This window comes from Carettochelys insculpta, chromosome 5, assembly GCF_033958435.1.
Source record: "Carettochelys insculpta isolate YL-2023 chromosome 5, ASM3395843v1, whole genome shotgun sequence".
Classification (NCBI taxonomy): Eukaryota; Metazoa; Chordata; order Testudines; family Carettochelyidae; genus Carettochelys; species Carettochelys insculpta.
Window position 1 is genome coordinate 22,159,556 of NC_134141.1, and position 12,280 is coordinate 22,171,835.

General features: G+C 47.7%; 1 protein-coding gene across 5 annotated transcripts in view; it reads right to left on the reverse strand.

Moving 5' to 3' along the window:
* Window positions 1-12,280, reverse strand: part of PCSK5 (proprotein convertase subtilisin/kexin type 5) — a 361,111-nt gene that overhangs the window by 246,027 nt on the left and 102,804 nt on the right. For all 5 annotated transcript variants that reach the window (XM_074994754.1, XM_074994752.1, XM_074994753.1 and 2 more), the window contains exon 5: window positions 11,291-11,367. In XM_074994754.1, coding sequence (XP_074850855.1) covers window positions 11,291-11,367 — 77 coding nt within the window. The remainder of the gene's footprint in view (window positions 1-11,290; window positions 11,368-12,280) is intronic.

Below are 12,280 nucleotides of genomic sequence, written 5' to 3' on the forward strand. Positions count from 1 at the left end.
GGACAGGGGTGCCTTTCGACATTGCACACTTTGTGCGTCGTCGCTCCAAATCGAAACAACTTTCTTAGAAATTACTTATGGGGGTTTTCCCCTTTCGAAATTCCTTGCTAGTTTGGCCACAGCCTAAGGATCAGTGTACACAGCACAGCTATTTTGAAATACCAGCCATTATTCTGAAACAACTATTGTAGTGTCTACACAACTGCTATTTTGAAATTTTTTTAGGAAGAAGGGTGCTTTCGAAGATGGGGTTTACTTTCGAAAGAGCCGCACTTTTGGAAGGTGAATATGCAAAGGAGGTGCCAGAAATGTACATCTGCACCCCATTTGCATTTTCTATTTCTCTCATTTGAACGCCTCTTTTGAAGGAGGAAAGCAAATGTGAACACAGACACAGGGAATAGAACCTATGTTGAAATAAGCCACAGTGCCTCTAGTGGCTCTATTTTAAAATATGCCCTATGTATGCAGACCCCGTATTCTGAAATAGCTAAGTGTTATTTCAAAATGCATTTTTTGTGCAGCAGTGTTATTTTGAAATAAGCTATTTCAGAATAACTGTTCAGGAATAGCTTCTTTTGGACTAAGGTTGCTGAGTAGACATACCCTAATACTGCACTTTGTAAAATATACATGTTCTGTGGAAATCGACTCTGTACTGACCCAACCTGAAATTTTTTAGTTACTAACAGCTGCTAAAAATCACAGCACAAAATAGTATGTGCTATCTGCCTGCTATACATAAGGGAGGCCCAAGACTAAGTATTAGCTGTGTTGTAAATCAGGTTTGGGCTTTAGTGGAAAATCTTTCATCGCATGTGCCTGCCTGTTAATGGGTTTGCCAATATTTTTCGGTCTCTCACTTTCATAAGCAAGACATCCAGACAGAAATTTATAGTATAACCCTGCAACCTGCAGTTCTGTAATAGTCCCTCGCAGAAATCGACTAAACATTCCGAGAAACTACATGAGTTGCTGAATACCTAAACTCACACTGACGTCAGATGGAATGGAGGAAATTCTACTCCAGTGTACAGGTTTTGTCTCCAGGAGTCTATTGGTACATACCTCGTCAATTGATTTTTCCTTCCCAAATCATTAAGTTCTTCTAAAGTGAACATATTTAACATTACCAAAGCTACATTTTGTCCTGCACTGAGAAGGGCATTTTCTTAGACTTGATATTTGGCGCAGCAATCAAATGAATTCAAACTTGTTGTACTTGATTGCATTAAGATGTTCAAGTATTCCTTATTTGAATAATGATGTGATAAAGTCAACAGAACCTTTTACTCCACTAAAGTCACTTTACTGGCCATCCAGGAAACATTAGATGCAGTTCTGCTGATCAGCTATTTAATATGCCTTCTGACTAAATGACTTAAAACATAGGTTCTGTTGTCCGCTACAAAATAGCTTCCATAAACTGCAGAAAATGAATTGCCTTTCGGCATTTTATTGGGGAAATGTGTTAATCTGACAAAGTAAGACAAAGGACAATGATTTGTAATGGGAGTATTGGTCTGCTGCTGGAAAAAAAATACCAACTAATATTTTGGCCCAAGTGAAATCAAAAAAATCTCTCTGTGACTCATTAACTTTTCTTCCTCCTATCTTTGCAACAACATATAAAACTATGTGGATTCTATGCACTGTAGATATTAGAAAGCCAAGGCAATTTTTTTTTTTACCTTTTATGATTTTAGACCCAGCAAAGATTCTCAGCTTAAAACATTTTTCTATTCTGACTCTTACAGTGAACATGAAAACACAGTATTGTACAACATACAAATTCATTCATTTAAAAATGTATATTACCAGGCTTATTAAAACAAAATGTGTTAACTAAATACAAAACTGCAAATTTTGGAACTGTATTCCAACAGAACATCCATGTAGCTCTTAATACAAAAAAAAAAAGCAGGCCCATAATTTTTTTCTTACATAGGAGCACATCAGAAGTAACTCTGTCAAAGTCAATGGAGATTACTGACATGAGGATCAGGCTCTGCATTTTAAAAATTCCTCTTACTAAGCATTGAAATATCAAAGTAAAAATCTCAGCACTAAACAGAGAAAAGCCTGTGTGTGTGAGTGGTGCAAAATAAAAATTTACTTTAATGTTATTAATGTGTCTTTAATTTTTGAGTTTGCCCACTGATGCCAGAGTGTAACCCAGTAAGTCTGTTTGCATGCTATCCAGTGGGTTCTGATGGCTAAGTTACACTGTTATTTTAAAACAAGGTTTACAGGTGACAGCTAAATAACAGACATGGAATTAAGCAGCAGCACTCAGCATTAAATCAAAACAAGATGACTTGCATAGCAAGAATGACTTCATCCACAGCTGACTGCTGTCTTTAGCGGTGCATAGAGAAGTTCCAGTTTAGGTCCACAGCATTTACAAGCTTCGTGATTCTCTGCCAAGTTGTAGAAACCAAAGTAAACTTCTGACCGGACTTGTACATACCATGCTAGTTAAAGACTCTATCGTCCCACCCTGGTTTTAACTAAAAGTTTCAAGAGATTGATGTAAGGTTTCTTCTTCCCCTCCCCATTCTCTACACTTACTTGAGAACTTTATTTTAATTATAATTTCAAAATGCATAATTGAAGTTTATTTACTGTCTTTTTTGCAAACCCAAATTTATGCCTTTCATGATTTTAAATTCCTTATAAGCCTCATTACTGAGTAAAAGAGAAAAGTTAGCAAATGGAACTAGTATCCTGAACTTTCCCAGCTATGTCCAAGAAAAGCTGTACAGACAGCTGCTTTGTTCTGCAACATTTCTTTTTTTCCTTTTTTACACTCCACCACCAAGTTATATGGCTTTATATAATAAATTAGCTTCTTTAGCCTGCTGATTTGTACTTTGTTTGTCCCACTATGCTTCTTAACTGGAACATGATAACAAAGTGTTGAGTATATGAGAAGTATTAGGGCAGAAATTGGATTCAGAAGATTTGAGTTCTATATTAACTCCTATTTATGATTGTGGCAAAATTACTGACACCTACATTTTCAAAAATGGCCACTGATTGTGAATGCCTCAATTTTTCTGGGAGCAATTTTGAGACACCTGGCACGTGAATATCATATGTACTGAGCAACCAAAATCTCAGATGACAGCCAGTTGGGACGGTGTTTTTAAAGTCATTTATGCATCGAGAAGGATTTTCAGAAATGCACAGGTACATAATACCCGCTAGGAACTGGGCACCAACTTTCTTTTGAAAACCCCACTCATTGTCTATCTGCATATTTAGGCATCTAAATAGCTTTAAAAATCTTGCCCAGAGTTCTCAGCATACTCAGCACCTCTGAAAATCAGGAAAAGATGGTGGGAACTCAAACTTTAAAGGCATTTCTCACAATTTAGGCTTTTGCCTTTCTGCACCTGAATTTTCACCACTAAAATGAGAATGACAATAGGCCTCTGTGTAAAGCACTTCAAGGCCGCGTCTACACGTGCCGGCTACTTCGAAGTAGCGGCGCCAACTTCGATATAGCGCCCGTCACGGCTACACGTGTTGGGCACTATTTCGAAGTTGACATCGACGTTAGGCGGCGAGACGTCGAAGTTGCTAACCTCATGAGGGGATGGGAATAGCGCCCCACTTCGACGTTCAACGTGGAAGTAGGGAACGTGTAGTCGTTGTGCGTTCCGCAACATCGAAATAGTGGGGGCCGCCATGGCGGCCATCAGCTGAGTGGTTGAGAGACGCTTTGCCCAGCCCCTGAGCTCGATGGTCACCGCGTGCATCAGCCCCTTAAAGCTCCCCGCCCCCTGCCTTCCTGTGCAGGAAGCTGAGAGAGCTTGCAGGTGGCAGCACAGCCACGAGGCCGGCCTGCACACTCCTCCGCACCCACACACCCCCACCTGCCGCGATGGCTGCCCCCTAGTCCCCCAAGCGCCCCCAGGGGACCCCCCCCAAGGGGAGCCAGAGCTCCCAGCCCAGCAGCCAGGCGGGGAAGCGGCAGCGGGGCCCCTCCTGGACAGAGGCCGAGCTTCGGGACCTGCTGGGGCTCTGGAGCGAGGAGGAGGTGCACCAGGTAACGGGGAGCAAGAGGCAGAACGCGGATGCGTTCGCTCGGCTGGCCGAGGGCCTGGCCACCCAGGGTCACCCTGCCCGCACTCCGGATCATGTACGCAGTAAAGTGAAGGAGCTGCGGCAGGGTTACTCCCGGGCCCGGGATGTGGCCGGCCAATCTGGGGCCGCCCCCGTCACTTGCCCCTTTTACAGGGAGCTCAGGGCCATCCTGGGCCCCCGGCACACCTCCTCCCCTCCGGCCACTCTTGATACATCGGCCGACGAGCCCCAGCAGGCCCCGGAGGTGAAGTCCGCCCCGGAGGCAAGCCCCGCACCCTGGGGGCCCCCCCAGGAGCCCACCCCCGGGGCACCAGAGGAGGAGGAGGAGGAGGAGGAGGAGGGGGAGTCCTCCTCCAGCGACGCCGGCCTGCGGATCACTATCCCATCCCGGAGCTCCAGTAGGGCGTGCGCCCACCGGGTGTCCCCCGACTGTGGGAGTGGACCATCAGGTATGTACCCCCCCGGTGCACACCCCCGGGGGTTGAGGGGCAGGGGTAATAGATATGACCAGGGCCCTCCACATGCCCAGATGACCATGGCCCCAAGGACAGGAGTGGCATGTCCCTCAGAAGAGGGCATCAGCCCCTGCCCCTGCCCCCCAGCACGACAGTGCCATGTCCCATCCCCGGGGCTCTGGGGAGTGGAACCTCTAGGGTCCCCTGGGGGGAGGGGGTGGGACACCCATTTGCAGCAGCAGCAGCATCTCCCGGGGACGGGGATGGGGAACCAGCAGCAGAGGGGTGGGGGGACAAGGGCCATGGCTCGGGGCCCACACTAACGGCTGTCTCCACTCTTCTTCCCCCCCGTGTTCCGCAGCTGCACCATCGGAAGGACCGGAGAGCACCGGTGAGGTGTCAGTGGTCCTGGACAGCCCACCGGGGCCATCACTCCAGGCCAGCCCCTCGGCAGAGCACCGACCAGCCCCACGGCGGGGACGACGGTGGACCGAGCACCACCACCTGACGGCGACGGACCCCCAGCTGCTGGCCATCCACCGTCGGCAGCTGGAGGTCGCCAAGCAGCGGCTGCGGGTGGAGGAGCGCCGCCTTCAACTCCAGGAGCAGGCGCTGGCCTGGCGCCAGGAGGCATGGGGGGGTCTTTATGTGGACATTCGACCGTACCGCCGACTACCTGGCCCCCCATGCCACGCCAGCCGCTGCTGCGCCCGCCCTGCCCGCTCCACCTGCTGCGCCATCTGCCGTCGCACTGCCACCTGCCACCGAGGGCCCTTCCGCTGAGGGGGACCTGGGGCCAGCTGACACCCACCAACCATATCTATCGGTCCACCCGCCCCGCAGCCAGCCCCGGCCAGGGCTGAGGCCGAGGCGTGGGTCGCGGCCGCCCACCCCCAACGCTGGACATTAGGGGGTGTGGGGCCCAGGATGTGGCCCCCCCCTTTGTATATATTCCCCCCCAGTTTAACGTTCTTTTGTAAATAGTTTTTATCTTAGACCCCTATTGTTATGCTGATCCTTGCCCCCCCCATGTACATAGTTCTCCCCTTCCTTGTCTTCCCCTTTCATCTTATCTTATTTATAATACATATATATAATTTTGATTTTGCCTGTAAATAGTTAGTCTTGATAATAATAATAAGAGTTCTACAGATATTTGATTTGACGAACAAATGTCTGCTTTTATTTACAAGAAAGGTGGGAGGGTGTGCTCTTGAGTGCTCTGTGGTGTGGGCGTAGGGGCAGGGAGTGTTGTGGAGGATGGGGGGGTTGCAGTGGGGGGCCTGCCAGTGTTCACCCCATGGCCTCGTCGAACTGGGCCCGCAGGGCCTCCCGGACCCGGGTCCCTTTGCGGTCCACCTGGTGACTGGGGGCAGCGGGTGGCTGCACATCGGCCCTGCCGGCCTCCACAGCCCAGCCCTGAAAGAAGGCCTCCCCCTTGCTCTCCACCAGGTTGTGGAGGGCGCTGCACGCACCCACAATCTGGGGAATGTTGGTGGGGCCCTCATCAAAGAGGGTGAGGTGACACATCCAGCGCCCTTTTAGGTGGCCAAATGTGTGCTCCACCACCTGGCGTGCGTGGTTCAGGCGCAGGTTGAAGCGCTCCTGGCTGGCTGACAGGTGGCCCACGTAAGGGTGCATGAGCCAGGGCCAGAGGGGGTATGCCGCATCTGCGATGATGCAGAGGGGCATGGTGGTGTCCCCCACAGGGATCTCCCGCTGGGGGATGTAGGTCCCCGCCTCCAGCCGGCAGCACAGGCCCGAGTTCCGGAATACCCAGGCGTCGTGGGTGCTGCCAGGCCAGCCCACATAAATGTCCAAGAAATGGCCCCGGCTGTCCACCAAGGCCTGGAGGACCACAGAATGGTAGCCCATCCTGTTTAAGTAGCGTGCTCCATTGTGCTCCGGGGCGCAGATGGGGATGTGGATCCCATCCACAGCCCCGAAGCAATTGGGGAAGCCCAGGGTGGCAAACCCCGCGATGGCGGCATCCGGGTCCCCAAGCCTCACGAGCCTGTGGAGGAGCAGGGCGTTGATGGTGTGGACGACCTGCAGGGGAAGCACATGGGAGAGCACCAATGAGGGGTGTGCAGGGTGTGTGTGGCCCTCCCCTGCCAGGGCCCCCCTCCCCTGCCAGGGCTGCCTCCCCCTCCCCCCGTGGGTCCTCTTACCTCCATGAGGACAGCCCCGATGGTGGCCTTGCCGACGCCAAACTGCTGGCCCATGGATCGGTAGCTGTCTGGAGTGGCCAGCTTCCAGACAGCGATGCCGACCCATTTCTCCACACTGAGGGCACGCCACATGAAGGTGTCCTGGTGCCTCAGTGCAGGGGTGAGCCACTGGCATAGCTCCAGAAATGTCTGCCGGCTCACGTGAAAGTTCTGGAGCCAGCAGTCATCGTCCCACTCTCCGAGCACCAGCCGCTCCCACCAGTCGGAGCTGGTGGGGTAGCTGCACAGCAGGCAGTGTATAAGGTTGTGGGGGGTGGCTGCAGGGTTGGGGGTTGCGTCCTCCTCCCCTGCAGGCAGCTCCTCCTCTGTGGCAAGGATGTGCTCAGCTGCCTCCTGCATGGCATGGAGCAGGGCGAGCACTGCTCCTACAGGGGCGGCTGGGTGGACCTCTGGCTGCTGCTGCTGCTGCTGCTGCTGGGGGTCCATGCCTGCGTCGCTCGAGGTGTGCGTTGACTATGGCTCTGCAGACCGCGTGCTGTGCAGGCTGGGTGTGTCTGGGAGGGGCCCTTTAAGGGAGCGGCTAGCGGTTGCCCCAGAAGCGCTAGTCCGCCCTGTGACCCTGTCTGCAGCTCTTCCTGGCACCCTTATTTCGATGTGTGCTACTTTGGCGTGTAGACGTTCCCTCACAGCGCCTATTTCGATGTGGTGCTGCGCAACGTCGATATTCAACGTTGACGTTGCCAGCCCTGGAGGACGTGTAGACGTTATTCATCGAAATAGCCTATTTCGATGTAGCGTGCACGTGTAGACGTAGCCCAAGAGACTCAACTGAAAAGTGCTATAGTACATTTTAAAAAGGAAGATTCGTCACAGTCTGTTTTGCTTCTATTTTCCTTTTTATTTAAAAAATGTTCCAGGAAGCATCTCCGAACAGATTCAATTTGATTATTAGCATTTTTCTCTGACACATGGTCTGTGATCTTAGGTTTGCTGCTTGCTTCACCAAGTTAGCATAGCTGTAAGTCTTATACAGCGTATTTCCGATGATCCTTATTGTTTAAAGTTAAAGTAAACCACTTCTTCAGTATATTTACAGATTTCAAAGCAGTGTGGCTGCTTTGGCAGTTACCATCTTATTGCAATACTGTTTTAGAAGATTTTTTTTTCTAGTTAAGAAAAGACAGATATTACTCGGTGACGTGAACATGAGTATGAAAAAAGGATAAAAATGATGTGCCTATGTTGTAGGATGGGAGGGAGAAGAAAATAGTTCATGCATTTACTTATGTCTAGACAATAAATGTTTGGAGCATGGAAACAGCAGCAAATGAGAGTATCTGAATTAAAACATATGTTGAAATTACAACTCCAAATAAAATAGTTAATGACGATAATTCCTTAGATATACTATTCTAAACAATTTGAGTATCATAGATTTCTCTATGAAACAAACTTTCTCATCATTTGCAATCTCTGACATTACTTTTTAATAGCCAAATCCCTGATTAAGTCTCATCCAGATCTTGTCATTAGAAAAACCCATAATTCGCAAGGGAGGAATACAGAGGGAGACTTAAATTACACAGATAGTAGCTTTAAACAGTACTTTCCTGCTATGAAAAATGTTATTGTTGCAGTTGGCCTTGTATGCATTCATTTTCAATTGTTTTTCTATTCATTTTCTTGACATTTTTGCCCAATTTTTGTTTGAAGAAGCTTTTTTTCCAAAACACAGAGATGCTGAGGGCACTGAGAAAATAATACACAAATGGGCAAATACCAAGTGCAGTGCTCAGCTTGGTTAGCCCAACTGAACAGCTGGCAGACTCCAACTACCATGTAAGGCCTTGTCTATACTACATCCCCCATCGAGCTAAGATATGCAACTTCTGCTATTCTAATAGCGAAGCTGAAGTCAACATACTTACTGCAGCGACTTCCTTGTGGTAAGGTTCACAGGAAGGTGCTCTCCCTTTGACTCTGTCTACGCTTTTCATCCTGATGGAGTACCAGAGTTGACAGGAGAGTGCTCGGAGGTTGATTTATCATGTCTACACAGATGCAGTAAATTAACCGCCAGAGGATTGACTACTGCAATGTTCATCCACCGGGTAGTGAAGACAAGCCCAAAGGTATTGCAACTTAAAGGCTGGAAGAGGCATGGTAGCGTCTTGTCTCATTCTACCCTGAAGGCTAGGAAGATCCAAATGGCAGGGGATTTTCTGGTCCCCCAGAACAACTTTCCTTGCCAGCAATATCTCATCCACACTACACGAGGAGTACTACTCAGGGAGTCCTTAAAGACAGAACTCTCTGCTGCACAAACCCTGCACAGTCCATCACGATTTTGCTGCTGGAGCAGGATTTGTCAGTTCAAGTGAATGGATATTGTGTCACATCAACCATTTATGGACGGGGTCAGTGGGCCCCAGGGCTGCTTGGGAGACTAACGGGGACCTGGCATAGGGCAGCAGCAGGGGTTGCCCCCACTGCTGCGTTCACCAAGGAAGTAGGTGCCAGAAAGATCCAGCAGCCTTCCCTGCTCCGTCCTTCTGCCCTCTCCCAGCCTGCTGTGCTCTGCTTCACTGTGCAGCAGGAAGTGGAGTGTCCTGGGGTTGGGGTGTTCTGCTTCCTGCTGCCGTGGTGAAGCAGAGCACAGTAGCTGGAAGTGAGTGGTAGGGTGAAGTGCAGCAGGCTGTCATGTGGATCCAGCTCCTGCCACTGCAACAAGTGTAGAAGGTGGGGGCTGACTGCTGCAGCCGTCCCATGCCAGGCTATGCAGTAATCCTTCAGCTCATGTTGCTCGAGGAAGCGGGCTATAGGCTGGGGGCGTGGAGCCGAGGTGGGATGAGGGCAGGGCCTGTGGGGGGGAAGGGTTGCCCTGGTTCTCACACCTGGGGCACTGAGGGGGAGAGTGCCCCAGTCCCTGCCCCCTACTAGGCACAGACCTGATTCTCAATGTCCCTTCTGCAGAGAACCTTCTGACAAGATGGGCTGGAGAATTGACTGGTTTCAGACAAAACGAATCATGGTTGGCTTCTGTAACATGAGCACCGTAAGCTTTGAGGTGGGGGAGCAAAAATAGCCTAAAACACTGGATCGGTGAGAAGTTAAAGTCCTCCTCCCTTTTAGCCTTTCTAATGCAAATCTATGTTACAGGCAAGAAACATTACAATACTTTCCACATAGATGTAATGTATGGACCATCCTGCAGTGGCACAGAGCCTAGATAATTGCCTCTAAGGTCTGTGATTCTATAAACAGAAATAGACTTTCCTTTGTGAAGTTGCGTGATTAACAGACAACTGTCCTCCAGGAGCCCCAGTGATAGGCAATGTCTACAGTGCATGATTTTTTTGAGGCTACTTTTTTTGATGTCTCAAGGTCAAAACGAGTAAAGTTGAAAACTAGCATTCACACAGCCACAGCATTGCAAATCGGAGCATTCTCATTTACAGTCACCACTCAGAGCCACAGCACTGCAAAAGGAGCATTCACATAAGCCGGTAATGGCTACACGTTCATTTTCAACCTTAAAGGAGGGGGGTTGACGAAAGTCGTTTGCACAGCTGAAGTTATTATTTCAAGGGAAAAGCCCTTTTATCTCAACTGTTCATGCCTTGGAGTATGAACACACTGGGTTTTGTTCTGAGAAAAGATGTTTTTTTTTTTTCCTGAAGAAACCCCACAAGGGTGTGCAAGCCCTATGGCTTTTCTTTAATGCCTGTAGCTTTCTCACTCAGGGGTGTGAAAAAACACCTCTCTCAAGCGCAGCAAGTAACAACACTGGAAAACACCAGTGCAAATAGACTTCCAGGATTGGGAACCCTTGTGAAGATGATTGTCTAGAGTGCTCATGGCCTGACTACACAATTGCCTTTACATGTTATAGACAAAGCCATAGTACAGGGCCCCTTCAGGTGTCCCAGTGGTACCAACAGCCTCCCAGGGAGATTCACGGACCATTAAAATTAACTGCAGAATTACATAAAACAGTTGATTTCCAAAGGAGAAAACTATCTTTCATACAGAAATATCTAACCATTGGCAGCTCATGCTCACATACAATTACTGTTAGAATGAATCGCCATTTGTGTTGAAAATCTCCATCCCATTCCACCCCTCCCAAAAAAACCCCTCCATTTACTTTGAACTGAAGTTATTCAAGTTTATTCCCTCGCAACACCACAAAATCTAAAAGTGCAAGGAAAATAAGATGGGGCAAAGTCCACTTAAAAAACAGTGCCAGATGCCAACAATCTGCTGAGAAACTGCATCAAAAAAAGAGGTTAGAGTTGCCAAAAACAAATTCAAAATGGGTTCTTTTTTAAATGCTTAGACCCCAATTAATGGATTTACTGATAAACTCTTAAAAAAAGACACCCACCTGTCTTCATTGTGTGTTGTACCATGTGAGAATAAATACCATGTTATATGACACAGAGTCAAACACAAATCTCAACACTTTATGGAGATATTGGGGTGCTTCCCTACTAAATTGGCAGATTTGATGTGTTCTGCATGAGGCACTGTATTGAAAATGTCAAACATGCCATAGGGAACAGGCCTTACTTGTTTTCATTGCTGGCATCATACCGAGGCATGGGGTCAATATCGTTGCTATTCACATCATAGCTGGCGTTTGAATCCTGTAGCCAACAGAAGACAGAGACACAGAGAAAGAGAGAGAGAACCAGTTTCTCATTAATTAGCAATTGACTCATGCGGCCTATACATTCTTTAGCAGGTTTCTACAGGAGTAATTAGGTTAACTAACATTCCTGCAGTTTTGTGATGACTGCATGTTTCTGGAAAGGATTATATGCTCAATAATACCAGGATTTACATTTTTAAAAATTTTGTTTTGGAGGAATAACAAATACATGAAAAAAAATACTTTTCCAACAACCATTATGAAACAGGAAGACATGCTTGTCCCATATGTACATTTACTACATAAAACTCTATATTCCTCCTCTGAGACCTCTGTATAGAACACCTGGAAAAAAAAAGATTATTTGTTCCAAACTAGGATTGTATTAAATGTATTTAGGTACAATAACAACTGCATATAGTTGAAGAAAAGAAAAAATTCCAAAATGTTGGGAAGAAGAAACCCTTTACATTCCTCTAAGAAAATATACTTTCAAACACACAACACTAACTACACACTCTAGAAAAGAATATAGCCTTGTAAATATCCTTATCTTTTCAGGAAGCATAACTGTTTGTTGTGCATGGGAAATGTGTTTATGTCATATTTTCCATATTTACCAAGATTTTTCCTACTGAAAAGAGTTTATAGTGCAAACAGCTGCTTATGTCCGTGGTTTCTGATGTGGTAGCATGTGGTGAGTTGACATGACAAGAAGTTCCTTTTAATCTTTTCTTTGTTCACACCCAGTTACCACATCCACTTCAAATGTTCCTGTTCCTAGCCACATAGAAGGCATTTGTCATCAAGCCAGCAAATTGCCCTCAGGGAATTCCCCACTGGCAGGGGGAGAAAGTAGGGAAGGGAGTAAATAGCTGTATTATATTTACGAGCAGGATAGGACTGGG